The 20,184-nt window shown below is 37.1% G+C and overlaps 5 protein-coding genes across 5 annotated transcripts in view; 2 read left to right on the forward strand and 3 right to left on the reverse strand.

Moving 5' to 3' along the window:
- Positions 1-427: 427 nt before the first annotated feature.
- Positions 428-2,025, forward strand: LOC104815370 (probable E3 ubiquitin-protein ligase XERICO). Its single transcript, XM_010543736.1, has 2 exons — positions 428-648; positions 1,221-2,025. Exon 2 carries the CDS (start codon positions 1,303-1,305, stop codon positions 1,765-1,767), a length of 465 nt encoding a protein of 154 aa, XP_010542038.1. The 5' UTR covers positions 428-648; positions 1,221-1,302; the 3' UTR covers positions 1,768-2,025.
- A 151-nt stretch (positions 2,026-2,176) lies between these two features.
- LOC104815371 (zinc finger protein CONSTANS-LIKE 9-like) lies at positions 2,177-4,572 on the reverse strand. Its single transcript, XM_010543737.2, has 6 exons — positions 4,471-4,572; positions 4,220-4,291; positions 3,408-3,946; positions 3,105-3,302; positions 2,619-2,914; positions 2,177-2,499 (listed from the first exon to the last, which is right to left on the reverse strand). The coding sequence occupies exons 2-6, from the start codon at positions 4,239-4,241 to the stop codon at positions 2,379-2,381; spliced, it is 1,176 nt and encodes a 391-aa protein (XP_010542039.1). The 5' UTR covers positions 4,242-4,291; positions 4,471-4,572; the 3' UTR covers positions 2,177-2,378.
- A 1,410-nt stretch (positions 4,573-5,982) lies between these two features.
- Positions 5,983-12,251, reverse strand: LOC104815372. Its single transcript, XM_010543738.2, has 15 exons — positions 11,767-12,251; positions 9,735-11,536; positions 9,176-9,592; positions 8,984-9,055; positions 8,803-8,883; positions 8,679-8,716; positions 8,509-8,596; positions 8,288-8,440; positions 7,800-7,991; positions 7,622-7,701; positions 7,434-7,506; positions 7,249-7,350; positions 6,931-7,036; positions 6,572-6,659; positions 5,983-6,308 (listed from the first exon to the last, which is right to left on the reverse strand). Exons 1-15 carry the CDS (start codon positions 12,176-12,178, stop codon positions 6,128-6,130), a joined length of 3,885 nt encoding a protein of 1,294 aa, XP_010542040.1. The 5' UTR covers positions 12,179-12,251; the 3' UTR covers positions 5,983-6,127.
- Positions 12,252-12,807: 556 nt separating this feature from the next.
- On the reverse strand, positions 12,808-14,288 carry LOC104815373. Its single transcript, XM_010543739.2, has one exon. The coding sequence runs from the start codon at positions 13,885-13,887 to the stop codon at positions 12,976-12,978; it is 912 nt and encodes a 303-aa protein (XP_010542041.1). The 5' UTR covers positions 13,888-14,288; the 3' UTR covers positions 12,808-12,975.
- Positions 14,289-18,673: 4,385 nt separating this feature from the next.
- Positions 18,674-20,184, forward strand: part of LOC104815374 (subtilisin-like protease SBT5.3) — a 6,318-nt gene continuing 4,807 nt past the window's right edge. The window contains exons 1-4 of the mRNA XM_010543740.1: positions 18,674-18,804; positions 18,905-19,014; positions 19,113-19,210; positions 19,320-19,484. Of these exons, the coding sequence (XP_010542042.1) occupies positions 18,718-18,804; positions 18,905-19,014; positions 19,113-19,210; positions 19,320-19,484 (460 nt within the window). The 5' untranslated portion in view covers positions 18,674-18,717. The remainder of the gene's footprint in view (positions 18,805-18,904; positions 19,015-19,112; positions 19,211-19,319; positions 19,485-20,184) is intronic.

Consider the following 20,184-nt stretch of genomic DNA (forward strand, 5'->3'; position numbering starts at 1 on the left):
TAAGTAATTAATTTAAAAATTATAATAAATCGGTTTCGAATAAATGTTATTTGGTTTGATTTGATTTTATATATTAAAATTTAAATAATGATATTGTATGATGATTAAACAAAGATTATCAATTTTGTTGGATCGAATATTTTCTAAAACTCTTTGTCTGTGAAGAGAAAAAGCCAAAAAAAAAAAATCCTTGTCCAATATAGTAATAATATTCAGATTTTTTATGTATTTTCCCTCATTTCTACACATTGATTCTATTATTTGATATCCAAAATTAAACTTATATACAATCATGAGCCTACCATCAACTTTTTAGTCCATTCTATTATTATACATTATAAAACAAAGGGAAAGGTTATATTAGGAAAGTACAAGTTCATGATATAAAGTAACCATGGTTAATCCAAGAACACCAACATGAGGAAACCAGTTTGACTAACCATGGTTAGGCTTTGATGTACATGTACTGCAAATTTATAAACAATTGAAATCTGGGGAGAGAGAGACAGACAAAGAAAAGAAAGCACATCTCAAAATCCTTCCGCATTCCAGAAGAACCCAACATTTCTTTTCAAAGACTTTAGAAGTATTTAGCTTTCATGGAGATTCTTTATCATCTTTGATACCTCCCCCCCTCAAGGCTTGCAGGTTCTTCTCTCCCTCAGTTTTCAATTTTACCCAATCATATTCCCTTTTTCACTGATTTTTTTTCCTGGGTAGTAATATAGAGGAAGGAAGAAATTATACGTTTCTGGGATTTGTATTTCTTGGATTGTTTATGCTTTTTTTTAATCATATATTGGTACTGAGGATTGCACGCTGGTGTTCTTGATCAGAATGGAATGCTTGAGATTGAGCTTGGATCCTTGAAAACTTGGAGTTTTGTTTGTGGGTATTGATATTTACTGAGGATGAGTTGTGTTTCTATTGCAAAATTGGATCTTCCGTGTCTAAATACGATCAGACAAGTCATAGGATTGTGTATCCTCTTCTTACGATCTTGATTTGTTAAGTTTCTGTTCTTCCCTTTGGGAAAAGTCAAAGCTTGAGATGCTGGTTCCAAAATATTCAGTTTCTCCTTTAGGAAAACTAGCATATGCTGCAGACACCTTAGATCTTTCGATTCATTTACTTCACCAAGTCGCAAATTTGTCATCTTTCTTTTGGTGATTTATCAATCTTTCTACCGAGTACGAAGAACCCTTTTGTTGTTTTTCCAGATCATATACGGTCAAAGACAAGGAAAACGGGAACTTGGTCGAATCTGAAGCAAACCCATCACACCAATCCAAGAACTCTGAGATGGGTCTGTCAAGCCTTCCTGCTCCATCACAAGGAATGCTGTGTATCATACTGGTAAACACAGCATTATCGATTTCCATCTTCAAAGGCATTGTCCAATACATCCTTCATGTAGTAGGCGTCCTCCTCACATCATCACCATCAATGCCGTCAGTGACGCCCTCTGAGGATCCATCCGAATCATTTGGCCTTCAGTTCTGCCACGCGCACGGTCTCCTGGAGGAGTTCAGGAACCGGACACCGACCCTGAGATTCAGCAGCTGCAAGAAACATCCCGACCACGAACAAGATTGTTCTGTCTGCCTGACGAAATTCGAGCCAGAGTCAGAGATCAACAACCTCAACTGTGGCCACTTGTTTCACAAAATATGCTTGGAAAAATGGATCGATTACTGGAACATCACTTGCCCACTTTGTAGGACTTCTCTGGTTCCAGAAGAAGATGTCTCTTCATACATTTGGTGAGAGCAGTCGCTGAGTTTTCTCTGTATAGAATCGGTGGTTTGCACAGATATTAATACATAAATGCACAGAGGCGATGATCAGTTAAGGTTGCTTTTCTGGTCAAGTTTTCAGTCACATTAGATCCCACGAGATCAATCTCGAGATATATCTGATGTGCATACAATGTGAAGTTATGAACTACTTACATGTACGAAGATGTTGAGTTTGTGGTCTTGCCCTTTGTATTTGTACATATGTATACTTAGATTTCTCCGTGAACAGAGGGTCTGAAGTTGGTCGGTGTTCTTGCAAGAACAAAAGATTCGCATTTACATAATCATCTGATCATTACAAGCATATGCATCGGTATCAAACTTGCAAGAACATCACTGCATAGGGGAAATCATAAAGAACAGAATCCGTTTCAGCTCGGAAGAAACCATGGCAGCAGCAGAAGAATAGGAACTGCGGAAGATCAAATGCTCAAGCTTTGTTTTTGTTTCTGCCAAAATCTGCTCCATGATGTGCAGACTCATCATTCGCCGTAAGATAACATATATATATATATATGTACAAGTATTATACGCTTCTCCTGAGTAATGGCTGTTCACCTGTGCGGCAATGTAGTTTCTTTACGGCCGCTCCTTAGGGTCGTAGTCGTAAGCCTCGCCAGCTTTAATGAAACGCCCTTTTACCCGTCTTCTAACATCAGCCCGCTCTTTCCGAGAAGCATACCTCACTCGCTTCTCAAACCTATACTCATATTCAGAGCATCAGATTATTTTCCCGAATACCCGAGAAAAACAAGAATCTTGCATGTTCAAGAAAGCATTTTGTCTATGGAGTTCTGGTTTTTTCGGAAATTAACTTACTTCCGGGTCTTCTTCTTCTCTCTATAACGCATAACAGCATCAATACGGCTCTTCTGTAACAAACCCTCGGTGAAAAGAGGCTCTCCTGTAAGAATCATAGCTGGAGAGGCACCACAATCTTGGTTATCCAGAGTACTATTGGTATCTGCACTTATGCCAGAAAATGACAGGCTTGAATGAGCTTGTCTTGACGTGAAACAGATTGCCGGTTCTGTTTTGTTGCTCAAAACAGAGTCTGCAGTTGCCATATTGTTGCAAGAAAACTGGTTTGAATTGGCAGATCTGACCGATACCTCCTGGATAAGAACGCGACCAACAATACAGTCTCTGATGATATAATGACGGAAATGATTCTATAGTATGAGGAAAAGGCGAATTTTTTTTTCCCGGGATACGTTGAAACCAAGAACAATGAAACCGAGGCAAGTAGATGTTAACACGATATGTAAAATAAAAAGCAGAAACATAATGAAGTAGTGTATGAACCTCTGCTGCAAATATGTCCTGACCGTTGGGATTAGTTGCAGACAAGTCTCCTTCCCCTAAAATGGTGTCGGAGTCATTAAGAGCCTCACCAAACAACGAGTCGAAGTTCTCCAGAGCAAAGTCTAATTCACCGAGATTGAGATCTTCATACACGCAGTCCCTGGAAAGTCCAAGATCATCAATCCCGGGATGCGGTAGCTGCATATTTGATACAAAGAACGAAAGGTCATGAGATCTACCGGCATGCAAGCCACGAGGAATACGAAGGACAAAAATGTACAAAATCCAAAGCTGTAAGCTTACATTTGCAGATGCGTCTGTTCCAATAAGCAGATCCAGATTATCAGACAGGACACTAGTTTCTGGAATTGAAGAACACTGTGAATGTAATGCGCTGTTCTTCTCCGTCGAACGCATCATAACCAGTGGTTTCTCCAAGGTGGAACCCTCGGCCAAAGCCGGAACAGTCCAAACAGATGACCAGATGGATGTGAGTTCAGCGGAAGAAGGACAGCCCGAGTAAGAACTGATGGTTTGCCTCTTATGCCCGGAAGAAGCAGAAGCAGAGAAAGAGGCTCCATGACAAGACAGATCACATCTATGACAAAGAGAGGCCTTTTCTTCCACACATCTAACAGAAGCAGGTTGTGAGCTACATCTGTCGCATAACAATGTCCTGGAATGTCGTCTAGACAGGGAGTTTGCAGAGTGGACGTGTCGGTCACAGGACAAACACAAAGAAGCAGCATCAGACCGGCAATACACAACTGGTTTGTCCTCCCCGCAGAAATCACAAGCGTGTCCCATCTTCTGAAACCGCCTTACCAGTGAGTGAGTTAAATCTGTTACAATGAGAACAATTCTTCTGTGAATTCTCGAGATCTTGCATCAAAATCAAACCCTAGAACGACTTGAAAAGCTGGAGATTGAAGATTTCTTGTACACAGAGCGATGAAAAATGCCCAAATGTCTTTGTGGGTTTGCTTGGGAAGTACACAAAAATTTGGCAAGAAGTCGTCTTTCGATCAAATCAGACAAAACCCAGTTCTTTATTTCCGGAAAAACGACAAAGGAATGCGAGTAAACAGGCACAATGAACAGATGGAAAATCCCACCTGCAATAACCAACAAGAACATGCAAACGATGATCCCAGAGAATCCCAAAGTCGGCAAATTTCCCTTATTTTCTGCAAAATCGAAATCAACCCATCTAAATAAACGCCAAAAATCGAAGAACGCGATGATCAAAGATCCGTACAACTTCGGAAATATAGGCACTCACAAGCAGAACAGAGACGGAACGGCCAAACCAAACATGAAAAAGGGAATCTCCTTTTTTGAGTAAAACGAGATTTCTCTACAGTACCTTGAAGATTAACAATAGTAGAATCAAATCCCAAAGTAGGATTGGAGAATTTTTCAAAGATACCTAGTGGAGAAAAACTAGTGTTAAGTAAAAAAAAAATATATGTACGTTTCGTTTCAGGTGGCTCTGTTTCTGTGTCCCGCTTGTCTGTTGAAGAACAGGAGGAGCGATGGACGAGGTTCAGACAAATCAGATGGGTGTCTGATGTGTCCTTACGGGGAAAAAGGTTTTTTTTTGGGCAAAAATAAGTTATTGTGGAAGATAATTAAAAAGGAGAAGGACAAGTGGAGCTTAATGCCAAAATTGTTAGAAAATCTCTAACTATAGCGATTATGTTAATTTGATAGGCATATTTGATTTTTTTTTAGTAAGCCAAAAAAAATTATTGATAAGAGAAATTGTTGTGCAAATAGGACCATCGACCATAGGTAATTGATTCAACAATTTTAAATTCAAATCCTTAAAATTATTTTTCATAAGGTTTTGGCACTTAATATATGTAGATTGAGCTCTTTTCTTATATATTATCACAAAAAATTAAATATTTGAATATTTCTTTTTGTGGTCGGCATAAAAAAAAATAATTGAATGTTTTTTGTTTGGCCTTGCAATATGAATTGATTAATCCAATCACATAAGAGATTCTTTTAGAGAATATTTTATACGAAAAAAAAGAGAGCAAAGTTTTCTTTTGTTTTTCCGGATATATCACGGTTGACCCAAAAAAAAAACCATTCCACGAACTTTAAAGTCCATTAGTTCTCTCAAGCTATGCAAGTGTTAACCCAAAATTGGGTAATTCAACCGATAAGAAAGAGAATAAATTCTTCTTAACCCGGATTCGATTTCTCATTTGGAGAGGTCTATTCATATAGATTTTCTCAATCTTCTGAAAAATATAGTCAGACCAAAAGGTTTGGTGAACTTCCGAAATATAAAAAAAATTTGGATTCAATTTTCACTTTTAAAAAATCTTTCTAAAAAGATCTGATTTTTCATGCTAAAGTTTTCAAATATTTTTATAACTGAATCGATTAATTAATTAATTTTTTTTTTAAAGAACAACGGTTGACAACACCCAAGACTAATGAGAAAGAGAAGGTTCAAAGACAAAACCTTATCCAACACCACAGATGTATCTCATTCATCAGATGTAACATTTGTATATGCAATCAGACATTTTGATGCAAAAAAAAGGATAAGCAATGAAGCAGAAAAGATGGGCGAAAGCTGACCTCTCAGCCACATTATTCAAAGGATGCTCCAAAGTCCAACCCAACAGGACTTTGTGAAAGCAACTTCACTTTCGATGTCTGAAAGTTCCAATACCAAAGACATTTCGGGTTTCTATGAAACCATTCGATTTTTATGTTAGATTCAGTTCGGTCACATATGCGTTATGCATTAGGTTAAAAGCCCAATGCTCTACCAACAAAACAAATCCAATCTCCAAGCCCTTCGGAGAGACAAGGACCGAGAGATAGAGAGGTTTTGATATTTGCACTGGTCAGAGACAAAGGCGAAGATGGTGCTATGTTAAATTTAGTCTGACCACAGATGGAGGCGGCTTCTTCACAGATTACCACCAACACGAATTCATTACAGCCTGAATCAAATCAGACGAAAACATCTTTACATGATACAGCTTTCACCTGATTTAGCATTGCAGCACCCGGGAAACACACCGACACAGCCTTAGCACCCGAGGGTACCCAACTCCAAGGTCATTGATTCCGGATTTTATCTCAGTGAGAATCGGATCAGACAGTGAACTTTCAGCCCCGGTGGGAGAAGCTTCCAGTAACTTGCAAGGAACGATATCACCGGGATAGTGCCCGCTGCTCAGAAAAGAGAAAATCAAGTTACAGTATTTACTATGTGGTTTTGAAAATAAATGTTTCAAGCCATTCTAGATACATAAAATCGATAGTTCCTGAAAGCAAATTCCATACATCAATGAGTTTCACTCATTCTCTGCTAATCATGGCATGGAAAAGCGATAAGAGAACCGACTTCATAGAATACTAACAATATATATATATGTATGTATGTATGTATATGTATAGCATGTGATATGAGTGAAAGTAAACTGGCCACTTACAGGGTGAGACATGCCATATCAAGAAACATAATCACTTTCCTGCAGTTTCCGTAATCTGCAAAGGTAATTTGCAAATGAAGCTGTTCCGCTGCAATCAAAGAAGACAATAATATTAGTTCCTTAGACAGAACCAAATCGATCAAGGAAACGTTAACTTGTGCTTGTATTGAGCTCTATCATCATAAGGCATGTAATAAATATGAAAGTTAATATTAGTTCCTTAGACAGAACCAAATCGATCAAGGAAACGTTAACTTATGCTTGTATCGAGCTCTGTCATCATAAGGCATGTAACAAATATGAAAGTTAACAGACTGGAACTAGAAAACATAGAAGCAAGAAATAAAGGTGTAAGTTACCTGACGGGGAATCAAAGTTTCCTTGGACCAAATTTCGTAACTCCATTCGAGCTAACTGAAGTTCCTCAGCTACATCTAGCAAATTATGCAGAGCTAAACTTGTTTTCTGCATTCTCAGAGCGAATGAGACAATGTGTCAAAGATCTAGCAAGGAGTTCCAAGGAAACTTGTACTCCTAAAATAACAGTGAGGAATTACAATAAAAGGAGAAGAACAGAAAATATACAACTAAATACATCAAGGTAGAAGAAGAGAAAGATTTATCTAAGAAAAAAGTAATTGTAGCATTATAATAACAAGATCATAACAAAAACCCACCTGTGTTTCCTCCGCCAGGGTCTTGGAAGCAAAATATTTTTTGGTGTATTCAGCGGAAAACAAGGACTCGGATGCAACCAAAGCATTCATGTTTGGGAAATACTGAATATCATGGACGGGATTAGGAAAAAAAAGAGATAAATTGTAGGAATTAAACAAAAAAGAAACCAGTCTGGTTTCATTACCATCCTGATGACTGCATCATTCAAGCTGTTTGACATTAATACACATGGAACAGAACCAGGCTTCAATGTGAGCCTGTATATTTAAGGAACAAATAGTCCAAATGAGTTCGTCTAGATTTCAGCAAAGTATGGAAAACAACGTTCCCTATTAAAGAATAAAAGATGACAACAAAAAATGCTGAAACAACCTTTGGTTGATGAAGCCACTGTAATTTAGGACAATGCTGTGATTATCTTTCCTATTATTCAAGCTGTCAACTTTCCAGTACTGCCAACAGTGGAGATAACAAGTGTTTGAAAAGGTAAGAAAAAAGCATGTTTATTTCAGTTTCATGCCCCCATGACTAACAATGAGAGAGTAGATACCTGGATATCCTGAAGTATAAGCCTCTTATGCATTTTCTTTTTCAATATATCCTCAATCATCGCAGTAATATCCACAAATCTCTGTTCTCCTGTCATCTTGTGGCACATATGGAATGATTTCACTAAGTTCTTTATTTTTGAATCCAAAACTTTGATCTCATGCGTTATCTTAGTTCCTTTGCTGTTAGTAACCTGGGAGAGCAATAATAGATAATTACTTGAGAGAAAAGATAATCATGTTGATCGGAGGTGTGAAGGAAAGTCACTTGAGAATGGATTGAAATGCATTGAAGGTAAGTAAAAAATACATAAGCTTCCACTAGCAGCAACTAAATTATCATTCATCATTCAAATACGGATACTGGCCTATCAAAAATTAATCCAAGCCAGGAAAAGAGCTAATCCATTTCCGTTTCTTCTATTAACTTAGAAGACCATAGACCACCAATCTATGGAGACTATAATTGCACCCAGAGCAGTATAATTACCTCACATGCTGTTTCAGGATTCACTGAGCCAATAGAATAACAACCACTGGTCACTTGACCATATCCTTCACCATATCGATGCATAAGCTTCGAACATTCCAATTTTAAAATTTCCAATTCCTGGATTCCAGAGGTCACTACTCGAGCCTTTTTCTGCGGGACAAGTTAAACATGATCAAGCTAGAAGTATAAAAGGATGAACAAGAACAGAAAAAATTTACCTGCTGGGTCTCTTGCTTTAGGTGCAGCAGCTGAAGTTTGGCTTTTTCATATGCTATTTTACAGAGCAATGATCTATTCTCAGCACGTCTGCAACAGGACTCATAGTCATTATTACAAACTTGAAGCTAATTTAGTTTGACAAACAACATAAAGACATGATGAATAGGACCTGATAGTCCTAGCAACACTTGACTCGTCGTATACATTCTGCAATTAGGAAAAGATCAATAGATCAGCAGAATAGCTATTTGTTGTAGGAGAAATGATAAGCAGAATATGTTATCTGGTCAAACCTGAGACTTGATTTGAAAACAAAGCATCCCACATAGATGAACCTTCTTCAAGTGTGCCAAGTTATCTTCCAGCTTGCATATCTAGACATTTACAACATGAATGCTGAATCAACACTAGTTCAAATTTTCTGGACCAACTTGAAGATTCAAACAACATTCCATGGATATAAACGATACATACCAGTCTTGGGTTCAGCTTGTCAGTCAATGGAGCAAACAATTGATTGATTTCTAATGATACTTTCCCTGGAATCTGCAGCATAATGTAAAGTTAACAGATCAGCATTTCAAAAATGAGTTTAACAGCGAAAACCTTATTTCTCTGTAAAAAGTGGAGCAAAATGCCGCCTGGTGAAGGACATGGTACCCTTACTTCATTCCAGTTCACTATCTTTTCACGATCTACAGGGCAGATAGCACCAGTGGTCTCATAAGGGTTGTCTGATGCTGGATGAAGGATATGTTGTGTACTTCTCTGGACCTTCAGACTCCTTTGGGCACTACTATTTGTAACAGCATCATCATCATCTTCAGCTTTCCTTTTCAATTGGGTAATGCCCACAGTGTTGGGTTGAGATATCTGGCTTAACGCAAGAATGGATCCTTGGTTTTGCATATGCTCAATAGATCCATTCAAACTGAAGGTCAAAGATGGCAAATCTTCTCCAGCGAGTCGTGTATCTTTTGTGTGGTGTGCATTGTGCAACTGTTCCTTGGATGGAATCTCAGCCCGTTTTTTCAAGCTGGAAGGACTCTTACTGGCTTCTTTTGAAGGTGTGCTCTGGTTGAGCTGTAGGAACAAAGTTCAAATTTTAAAAACACAAACATCTCAGAGATCAACAAGGTCGATTCAGATTTGAAAACAATAGTATGTAATCTCTCTGCAGGCAGAGATGAAACGACCTTAAAATGGGTTAAAGATAGATAGATACCTTGGCAAGTGACAACTCATATATATTTCTGTCAACAAGTGGGGAACCACATTTACCAGAATTAGATTCTGTGACCCCTACAGGAAACTCTTCATTTGAGCAGATTACTTGTGTTGCAATATGAAGGTGCTTATTGGGACTTCCAGGATGAACTTTCATGTAATTCTTAACCTTCAAAGGAGACTGTGTGATACTAGTGGTTTTAATTGTGTTCTGGATCTCATTCAGCACACTTTTTTCCCCTTTTAGTTGAGCAATTCCATCCAAGAAGCCAGTCTCTGTCAGTAATGACCCAGCCTCAGCAATCAGGGAATGCACTTTGTCAGATGCAACAATCATAGAATCGGCAGACATACATTCCTCATTTAAATTGTCATTCTCTCTTCGACTTTTGCTGATCGATCCACTGCCCTGACCTTGAAAATCAAGATCAACATTATTGGCTGATGATGGCACTTTCACATTTGATTCATTTTCTGGAGGTGACACACACTTTGTAGGGGTGCTCGCTTTTGGATTGTTTCTAAAATCAAATGTAATCTCCCTTGATAAGGAAACAGATTCTGTCAATCCTCTTTCTGCGGCTGTTTCCTCAGTAGGATTCTCTGCAACTAAATGGTTGTGTTCCTGCTGTTTTAAGAATGAATCCTCTTCCAGAGACTTTGTAGTTTCCCCCTGTGTAATGCGTGAAAACACATCCTGAAGAGATTGAACGCTTGTTGGATAGACATCGATGTCAATGGCAGGGCTCGATATGTCACCATTATTCTTATTTGTTGTGCCATTGCTTTCATGAGTCGGTGTTTTGTTATCATATTTAGATAACTCATCCTCCAAGTTAGTAACAGGGACACCTACATGCTTTTCCTGGAGGTCTTTACTTACTCCTTGACTGCCCATACTGGAATGGGTAGGTACAGAACGGTATCCTGATAATACAAGCTTTGATTTTTCAATTCTATCCAAAAGGGCTGAGGCAGGAGAGGTTGCATTGATCAAACGAAATCCGGATTTGCTTTTCTGGATGGATGATAGGCTCTCAACTAGTGCTAAAGTATTTCTCCTCAGAAAGCTCCCATGCTGCTTCGGGGAAGGTGTCACGCAAGATAAGGACTTGGGCTCATCGGCGGTGACTAAAGACAAATCCAGCCTCCTACTAGTTGAGGAGGATAGCGAAACCCCTTCCCTATGAAGTTGGCTACCAGACTCCTTCTGCAAAAACGGTTCTCCAACTGCACTATCAGGCGTCTGTATCTGACAAGCGTCAATCCCAGTTGTGCCATGCATCTCTTTATATCTTTGACTTGTGGGGCTGGGTCTATTTCTAGGGGAAGAGGAAAAATCATATCCAGGTGATCTTGGCTTAACATCATCAACCGTGGACACAGGGTGTGAAGCCTTACTTTCAGCTGCCAACATGGCTTCTAGAGTAGGAGATAGACGCGCATAATCATACTTATGAGAGTTGTCACCCACAAGACTCATGTCATTCGAATCTCTCCCCCCACTGACTTTGTCAACGGGTAAAGGAGATTTAGGGAATAGCTTCTTAGCTTTAGTTAACACCATAACACTGCCTGTGTCAGACCTAGGGGTAACTTGAATAGGTGTTTTTTCTTCCACAGCCACATGGCTGCTTGTAGGGGTCTTTGTGTCTCCTGGCTCTGACATAACAAGACTTCGGAAATGCATAGAAAATGCTGTTGAATCCATTGTAAGCTCATGGTTTTCTTCGGAGGCAGCAGAGCCAGACAATCTTCCTGGTCTGATAAAATGGGCAGACACGGGACCGAAGAAATTTTCTACAAGCAAAAACAAAGTGGCTACAACTCAACATCCGTTCATCATATACATAAGCAAAAACCTACAAGAAAGAATCATAGAGCGAAAACTGGGACACCGAAATGTCAACAGAAAGCCAGAGTCACTGCAAGCATTTCTCAATATCAATTGCAGAAGTTCAATCAAAATAAAGGCAAATACGAATGCAAAAGAAACAGAGAGCAAAAAGAATGAGGCAATCAAAGTGTACCGTCATCGGTCGTGGCAGAACCAACAGTGCTACCTCCAGAAGATGGCGAACCTTTCGGCCTTAAGAACAGCTTCCCGACAACAACCTCGTCATCAGCATCAGCATCAGCGTCTCCTTCCCCGTCCGGAGAACACAGCAACTCCCTGGAATCATCTCCATCAGCTAACTCCCCGAAGAACCTAATCACTTTGTCCTCGGACTCTTCTTCTCCGACTTGCTCACCGTTGCGCTGCTTTGAGGCGGAGGAATTTGGAGGCGTCTCGTAGTCTTCGTCCCGGTTGAAAATGTGGACGGAGGTGATTTCCCGGTCGGCGAAGCTCACTCTCCGGAGCCGTTTACGTCGGAGAGCAACGGTCTCCTCGTCCGTCCCGGCGATATTGCTGCTCGGATCTTCCAGGTCTTTGGACGCCATGGGAACTGGAAGTGAAGATTCTGGGAGATTTTTCAAATTCTAGGGTTTGAAATTGGAAAAATTGAAGATAAATTGTGCGGGAAAATGCACTCAATTGGAAAATCACACCGGTGGTTCATTTCTGGGGTATTTTAAATGAAACCAATAATTTTACTTATTTACAATATAACCCCACAATTTGCATTTGATTCATATCAACCCATCTAAGAGAGAAATCGATCAACTCGCGAAGAGCCGAACCCGACGTTTCTCTGTTCGTCGCCGTCCGTACAATCTCCGACGAGTTTCCGGTACTCCAAAATGCGAACCATCTCTCTGTTTATTCAAATTACAGATTTTTCGTGAAAGGGTTTTCTTTTTTGTGCTTCAATTCCGAGCAAAGATCCAAATTGAGTTCGTGATCTATCAATTTTAGGTGACAGAGACAAAGCTTCGATCTTTTTCCTTATTGTTGTCAAAAGAGTTCGACTTTGTATGAATTCGGACAAAACTAGGCTCCTGGAATGTGGGAACAAACATCAGCTTCATATTTGAGGACAACGGCTCAATTCTAATCAGTTTGATCCAATGTCGAAACCCAGAAAATGGCCTGCACTACTGACATATCAGGTGAATTCGACAAATTCTCATGAGCAAATACAATGTATCCTGTGCATTAACATTGACATCATCAGGTCTTGAACACGATGATGTTGGTGAACATTACAAGAGATATACACCCATGGAGAGAGAAAAAGAATAGAAAGAAAGAAAATGAAGCATTTTTCTGTCCAAACAATGGAAGATTTCATCTGCAACTACTCCAGTTTCCAGGCATAAAGAAAGAGACAGAACTCAGGAGGCCAAACACTGCTTGCTGTCGAGTAATACCTGCTTCCGATGCTCGCATCACTGTCATTGCCATTGAAATGCCCGCTTCCTTCCTTATCGCTCTCTTCCACAGCTCCCGGTTTGAATATGAACCGGCCGTGGCCTGTCCCGGGGGGGCTGAACAACCAATCATACACATCCCAAAACACTTGAACAGATTGTTTATCCACCAACACAGTTTGATTCCCTCGGAATTTCCATTGCAAGTTTCTCACCTGAACCAACACGATCCCATCTATGCTAATCCACATCTCGGGATCTTTAGGCCCCGATGTCGAGCTCTCAACGATGATCTCATGCTCTTTCTTCCTGTCATTGAACTTAGCCCTAGTTGCGAAGCTCTTCTTCCCGAAAGCGTTCTCTTTCTTGTAGAACAAGGCAGCCTCGACCAATGCGGGTCTCGACTTTGTTCTCTTGAAGGCTTTCTTCTTGCAATCCCCGAGCAGAAGCACGACCTCTTCGTCTGAAACCACGGCCACGTAAAAGTCTGAACTCGGTTCGGGACCCCCCACAAATTTGGCTGACCTGAAATCCCAATAAACCTCGACGGGATTGCCTTCCACCTCGAATGACTTGTACCCTTTCTTGTTCCAGAAGTTCCATGGCTTGAGATCAACCTTACAACAGTAATTCATATCTCCTTCTATGCTAGTGACCATCACGGTAAGCGAATGGTTCAACATGTTCTTCGACCATAGGATCGTTACGTTCCTCCAAAATCCGGCGATATGCGTCTGGTATGTGCACGTAACGGTGCTCTGAGCCGTTTTATACGTCACTGGATCCTCTGTTAGCTTCTCCGCGAATTGGCTCCCCACCGATTGTGACCTAAAGGACATGATTCTTCTTCCCCAGGAAAATTCCCCCCCAAAACGACGAAATCCCCCTCTTTCCTAAACAAATCCAAATGTAATGCAGATTCTCTACCGAATTGTCACCTCTTCATTGAAATCCGTCGAGACCCACTTCGGATTTCGCCTTCGGGATTCCCTAAATCCGATCGAGTCCGGAGAAAACCCGACGTGATCGGAGATCAGAGAGGCTTCTGCAGAGACGAAGAACAAGGAAAAGGATGAGAGGAAACGAATGAGGAAAGATTGAAAGGTGGGATTTTGGATTCTGGGGAAGGAATCTGGAGGAGGATTCGAATTGGAGAATGGTTGAGATGGTTGAATGACTGCGAGAGGAGGAGAGAACTCCGTGTAAACCAAAGACGCGCACGCAAGGAGGTTAAAGGGGACAGAACCTTATCGAAGAGAAATTAAAAATTAAATAAGAAAAAAAAACATTTTTTTTTCTTCTCTATCCAGTTGGTCGTTTCTTTGTTTTGGTAAAAAAATATCCAGTTGGTTTTTCCTCATCGCCAGTTGTCTTTTTCCGTAAAATACTACAAAATATTCTTTATTTTTTTCATTTTACATATTTTTTGGTTCATTCGTAGTGGTTAGCATTTAGATTTGTATATTAAAATTTTGAATAACATCTAATCTTATATAAATTAAATAAGATAATTGGATTATGATTTTTTAAAAATACTTTAAAAATACACTTTTTAATAATACCGATCTAAAAATTGATAATAAAAAATTAACTTAATATAACTTTTATTAAAGAAAAAAATCTACAAAACTAAACGATTTTAAAATATATCCGAAATATCGGATCCTAATCTATTGTACATATGTTTCCAACTTTTTTTGTAAAAATAAGCAGGCATTCAAGAACCAACAAATAATGAAATTTAAAATTACAAGTGAAAACATTAGAATCTCTCTTGTCATATTCGAGTCGTTGGTCCACGTTATCTACCACAATTATATATGTTATTTTCGATTTATACATAAAACTGTTAAAAATACAATTGATTGTCTCAAAAATAGTTTCTCTTTGTTCAAAATAGTTCTCTTTATTAAAAAAAAAATCTGCCCATTAAAAAATAATTTAAATATGTACGGATCTATGTTTGATTAGAAAGCAAGAAAATTGATTGTAACAAGTTTTTTTTTTATAAAATATGAAATGTACTGAATAGCGTTCAAGTATAAACCGATATCTTTAAACTTTATATATTAAAATTAGTCATACTCTGGATCAATGCAGTAAATGGTAAAGGATTCATAATAAGATTTTGAAATAATGAAAACTTAATCTTTATGGCAAGACAAACAATTTCACATATTATAAAAGTTGAAGAGAAACATAATGGTATACACGACAATTATTATTGGTTTGTATAGTTTGGAAATTTGTTAATATTATATCATATTTTTATTATATTGATAATTAAAAAGTTAATTCGGTAATTAAAATCAGGATTATTGTGCTTTATAGATACATATGGGCGTGACTGGTTGCACCGCTACCACCCGTAAACGGAGCGGTTGCGATTTCTGGCGGGTGGTAACGGTTGCGAAATCGACAGGTGAACTCGCAGGGAAACGTAGCCGCAATAAATGTTGAAGAATCTAAACGCCGCTTTTCATTTGCGTTTAAGTTAAAAGACTAAAATATCCTTGTAAAAAAACTAAAACTATTTCTATTTTCTCTCTCGCGAACATCGATCATCATCTCAACCCTAACTCTCTTTTATCTGTTTAAACTTCTGCCGATTTCTCCGCCTCAAATAACTGGAGCACACGAGAACTCACCGGAGCTCATCATCTCCGTCGTCTCCAAGATGTCTCTGTTTTGCCTTTCTCCTTTCTGGTTTTTCGGATTTTGTTTTTTGTTTCGTTTTGTGTTGTCTAGTTTTTCAGCCATGTTCCGGTTCGATCATCTCTTTAAATTTTCTGATTCTGGCGATTTGAAAACTCTTCAGATCTCTACTCGATTTGAAGCTCTTCAAGTGAAACCTCCATTATTGTTTAATTGCATCTTTTCTGATTCTGGGTTTGTAAAATAGATGTCGACGTATTCAATTTTAGTAAGATGGACCAACCTTCGCTACTTGCTGATTAACTGTCCATGTTGTTGGACGGTTTGTATTCAACCTTCGTTATTTTTAAAATAGATTTGTTTAGGGAGATTTTGATGGCTTTTAATTAAATATAAATTAAATTGATAGAATTTATATTTTAACATCTTATATATATATTATTTATAAATTATATAAAATATTTTTTATCAAATGATAATATAAAATAATTGTAATTGATTTAAAAAAATTATCTTAAAATCATGTACTTTTTGGTAATTTACATCAAAACGCAATCGCAACTGTGTACAACCATTCACTCTTATTCGCAACCAATCGCAATCGCCATCAACAGTCATTTACAAACCAGTCAGTACCAATCGCCTACAATCACTAAGGGGGCGACTGGTTGCACCGCCGCCACCCGCAAACGGAGCGGTTGCGATTTCTGGCGGTTGCGGGGGATTGAAAAACTGACTGGTTGAACCGCAACCAACCGCAACCGCAACCAAACTTGTGTTTTCTAATCGCAGCTTCCAACTTGCGTTTTGGTAGCGGTTTCCGGCGTTTTGACAAAAAAACTAAAATATTTTTATTAGAAATTATATAAAACATTAATATATATATTGGTGATGATTTTGTTTAGTGTTATGATTTGATATTATTTTTTAGTATTATATTTTAATAAAAAAAATATAATAGTATAATTTTTAAGTTTAATAATGATTATTTTTAATAATTTTTATAATAAAATTATTTTTTTACTTAAAAATAAATTAAATTGATAATATTTATATTTTAAATTTATTATTTAATTATTATAAATTTAGTAAATAATTTTTATCAAATGATACGAAAAATTTAATTAAAACTATTATAAAAAATTATTTTTAAATAATATATTTTTTTTAACAATTTATATCAAAACGCAACCGTAACCGTAATGAACCATTCACTTCTAACTGCACCCACCCGCAATCGCTACCAACAGCAACTTCTCAACCAGTCAGTACTAATCATTTATAATCGCTATCAAACGTTCTGAAAACGCTGCCACCCGCAACCGTAACCGCTGCGGTATAACCAGTCGAACCCTAACAAACACTCTGAAAACGCTATCACCCGCAACCGCAACCGCAACCGTTACGGTACAACCAGTCGGACCCATAAATAAATAGTATTACATAAACTTTTGTTATATTTATTAGGGTGCTAATGCTATTTACTAGAACGTCAAATAAGATCAAATAAAATATAATTATATCCAAAATTATTTTGAAAATCATTTTGATATATTTTTTGCTAAATCACATTCATTAGCACAAAGACATTTATAATATATATATATATATATATATATAATATACACACCTCCTTTTTGCCCTTTTGGATAATAAATCACTTGTGTCAAGTTTTACAAGTCATGTAACCATATGTAGATATTATAATATATAATATTTTTGTGATAATATATATGATTCGGTTACATTATTCTAAAAGGGTAAAAGTTTGAAAGGGCCCATTGAAGAATATATGAATCCAACATTATTGGTCCAATATGTTATCCTTCTTTCTATCTGTGCTTTTCATACTTTCACTCATCGTATATTCTTCTCCTTTTCTTCTATAGTTTTTCAATTCAAATTTTAAATTAATTATTTTATACAGAAAAGTGAATCTGATTTTAAAATTGAATGGTCTACTTCAAATCAACAAAATCTTAAATGGTTAGAAAAATAACAAAATAATACTTTTTAATTTTAAAAATCAAATCTTAACTCAATTATGTAACGTCCCAAATAAAATCTTACAAAAAAATTGATACAATTGTCTAAATATATATGAATAAGGATATAATAAATCAACACTTTACCAATAACTATATAAAAAATAATCTCCCAATTATGGGAGTGAAGTTCAATTATTGGCACGCAGTATGACAACCTGATGAATCTAATCGAATGCATATACCTTTTATATATATATATATATATATATATATATATATATAGATAATCATAGTGTTTCCCGTTTGGCATTGTTTTACCTTTTTGAAGCATACCAAAAATATTAAAAACTTATAGCAAAAAATTTCAAACATATGGAAGAGGAATTTGTGAAAAAAAAAACAGTAATTATGAATTTTTTATTTTAAAATTTAAAATTCTTAATGCAATAGTTCTTATAATAGGTTTTATGTAATTGTTTTACCACTTCATCAGTTTTTTTTTCCATTAATCGATTATCTAAAACCAATATTCAAATTAATCCTGAGATCGAAAATGATTTGGAATATAAACTTACCCTCTAAATTTAAGGTTCAAACTCGAAACGAAATATAAATTTTGCGTCTGTTCCACCGTTTAAACTACCCAAATTTAGGTCACTCTATCAACTTTTTTTATTTAAAATGCTACTGTATATTGTTTTAGGAATTATTTTTCTTATTTGGATAGTTAAAATATTAGTTTTAAAACCTTGAAATTTGTTAATTTTCAAATATCGTTCAAGATATAGACCAATTTAATAAATCTTCGTGTGTAATAAAGTCTACTCGTACTTGTAGTATTTATAAAATATGGAGTATTTTTATTTTTAAAAATTACAGATAAAAAAAAAAGAGAGGCGGAAGAAACTCGGCCGTCTCGTCTGTCTCCATTCCCTTTATAAGAAGCAGCTCATTAGTCATTACCAAAACAGAAAGTCAAACAAAGAAACAGAGAGAGCAAGAAGAAGAAGAAGAAGAAGAAGAACAATGAAGCTTGCACTTCCCTTATCCTCTCTTCTCCTTGTCGTTCTTCTTCTTCATCATTGTCCAAGACCCACTTCTGCTTCCGAAAAGGCAAACACTTTTTCCCGATCAATGATTTCGAAAGTTCATCACTTTTCCGTCTTTATTTTTGTCGTTGTCGTCTTCTTAGTGACAGTGATTTTGATTGCAGTCGTATGTTGTCTACTTCGGAGGTCACTCCCATGGCGATGAGATTACGCCAGACGTCGTGGATCGTGTCAGAGAGTCCCATTACGAGTTTCTTGGATCATTCACCGGGAGGTCGATCATCGTGGCTCGAAATAAAAAACCCATTTCTCTTTTTGCATCATGCTCTGTTTTTTGTTTTGGTTGTCTGATGAATTCATTGTCTGAAACAGCCGTGAACGAGCCAAAGACGAAATCTTCTACTCGTACACAAAGCACATCAATGGCTTCGCTGCTCATCTCGACGACGCCACCGTCTCTGCAATCTCCAGTAAGCCAAAAAAAAAAAAAAGAATCTGCCTCTCTGTGCTCTGTTTTCTGGACAAAAGAGTTGTCTCTGGTTTTTAGCTCATGCTCTGGTTTTATTTTTTAAATTTCAGAGCACCCAAAAGTGCTATCCGTGTTTCCAAACAGGGGGTTGAAGCTTCACACGACTCGTTCATGGGACTTCATGGGACTCGAACACGATGGGTTCACTCCTTCATCTTCCATTTGGACCAAAGCCAGATTCGGAGAAGATTCCATTATCGCAAATCTCGATACGGGTTTCTCCCCATTTTACCCTTCTCTTTCATTTTCCTTCATATCTCTGTTCCAAATTAATGTTTTCTTTAATCCCTTTAGTCAACCATTGCACTTCGGGAAGAAAACTATACATACATATATATATATATATATATATGGGTGGGTGTATATGTATATAATATGCATAAATTGACTTGCATTAAAAGGAAACTATAAACAAAATGACATGGGTTGTTGAATAATTTGAATTTTACATGTTCTGTGCATTGATACGCGCATGCATCTACGCCTAAGGATATGCTATAAGAGTTTTTATTTTCAAGTGGTGCAATAACACATGCAAAAATGCTGTCCCTGTGGATACTTATATAGATATACACCCATTACATATTATCTATAAAATTTTAAATTTTATGGGTATGTTTATAATGGCAAAGTTGATTTTGTTTGCACAACAAGGTATAACAAGTATATGGTATATCTGGCTGTCATAATGGTTATAATCACAGATAAAATATTGCTAATTAATAGATCATCAGTAGCATATTTCAAATATATATGTGTGCTTTACACCATAGAATACAAGATTGTGGCATTTTGTTTGCATAGTAATCATTAAATCATAACAAATAAGTTATCAATATCAATTTACACGTGTAACATACATATATATATATATATATATATATATATATATATATATATATATATAGATATGTG

The sequence above is a fragment of the Tarenaya hassleriana genome, unplaced genomic scaffold (genome assembly GCF_000463585.1).
Source record: "Tarenaya hassleriana unplaced genomic scaffold, ASM46358v1 Cleome23, whole genome shotgun sequence".
NCBI lineage: Eukaryota > Viridiplantae > Streptophyta > Magnoliopsida > Brassicales > Cleomaceae > Tarenaya > Tarenaya hassleriana.

Excerpts from the sequence above, each read along its gene's own strand:
- LOC104815370 (XM_010543736.1), top strand. The coding sequence starts at position 1,303 with ATGGGTCTGTCAAGCCTTCCTGCTCCATCACAAGGAATGCTGTGTATC.
- LOC104815371 (XM_010543737.2), bottom strand. The coding sequence starts at position 4,241 with ATGTTCTTGTTGGTTATTGCAG. Across the intron at positions 3,303-3,407 it reads GAACAGACGCATCTGCAAAT|CTACCGCATCCCGGGATTGA; the intron begins GTAAGCTTACAG and ends TCAAATATGCAG. Across the intron at positions 2,915-3,104 it reads AGGACATATTTGCAGCAGAG|GAGGTATCGGTCAGATCTGC; the intron begins GTTCATACACTA and ends GTTCTTATCCAG.
- LOC104815372 (XM_010543738.2), bottom strand. The coding sequence starts at position 12,178 with ATGGCGTCCAAAGACCTGGAAGATCCGAGCAGCAATATCGCCGGGACG. Across the intron at positions 11,537-11,766 it reads TTCTGCCACGACCGATGACG|AAAATTTCTTCGGTCCCGTG; the intron begins GTACACTTTGAT and ends TTTTGCTTGTAG. Across the intron at positions 7,702-7,799 it reads TTATACTTCAGGATATCCAG|TACTGGAAAGTTGACAGCTT; the intron begins GTATCTACTCTC and ends CACTGTTGGCAG.
- LOC104815373 (XM_010543739.2), bottom strand. The coding sequence starts at position 13,887 with ATGTCCTTTAGGTCACAATCGGTGGGGAGCCAATTCGCGGAGAAGCTA.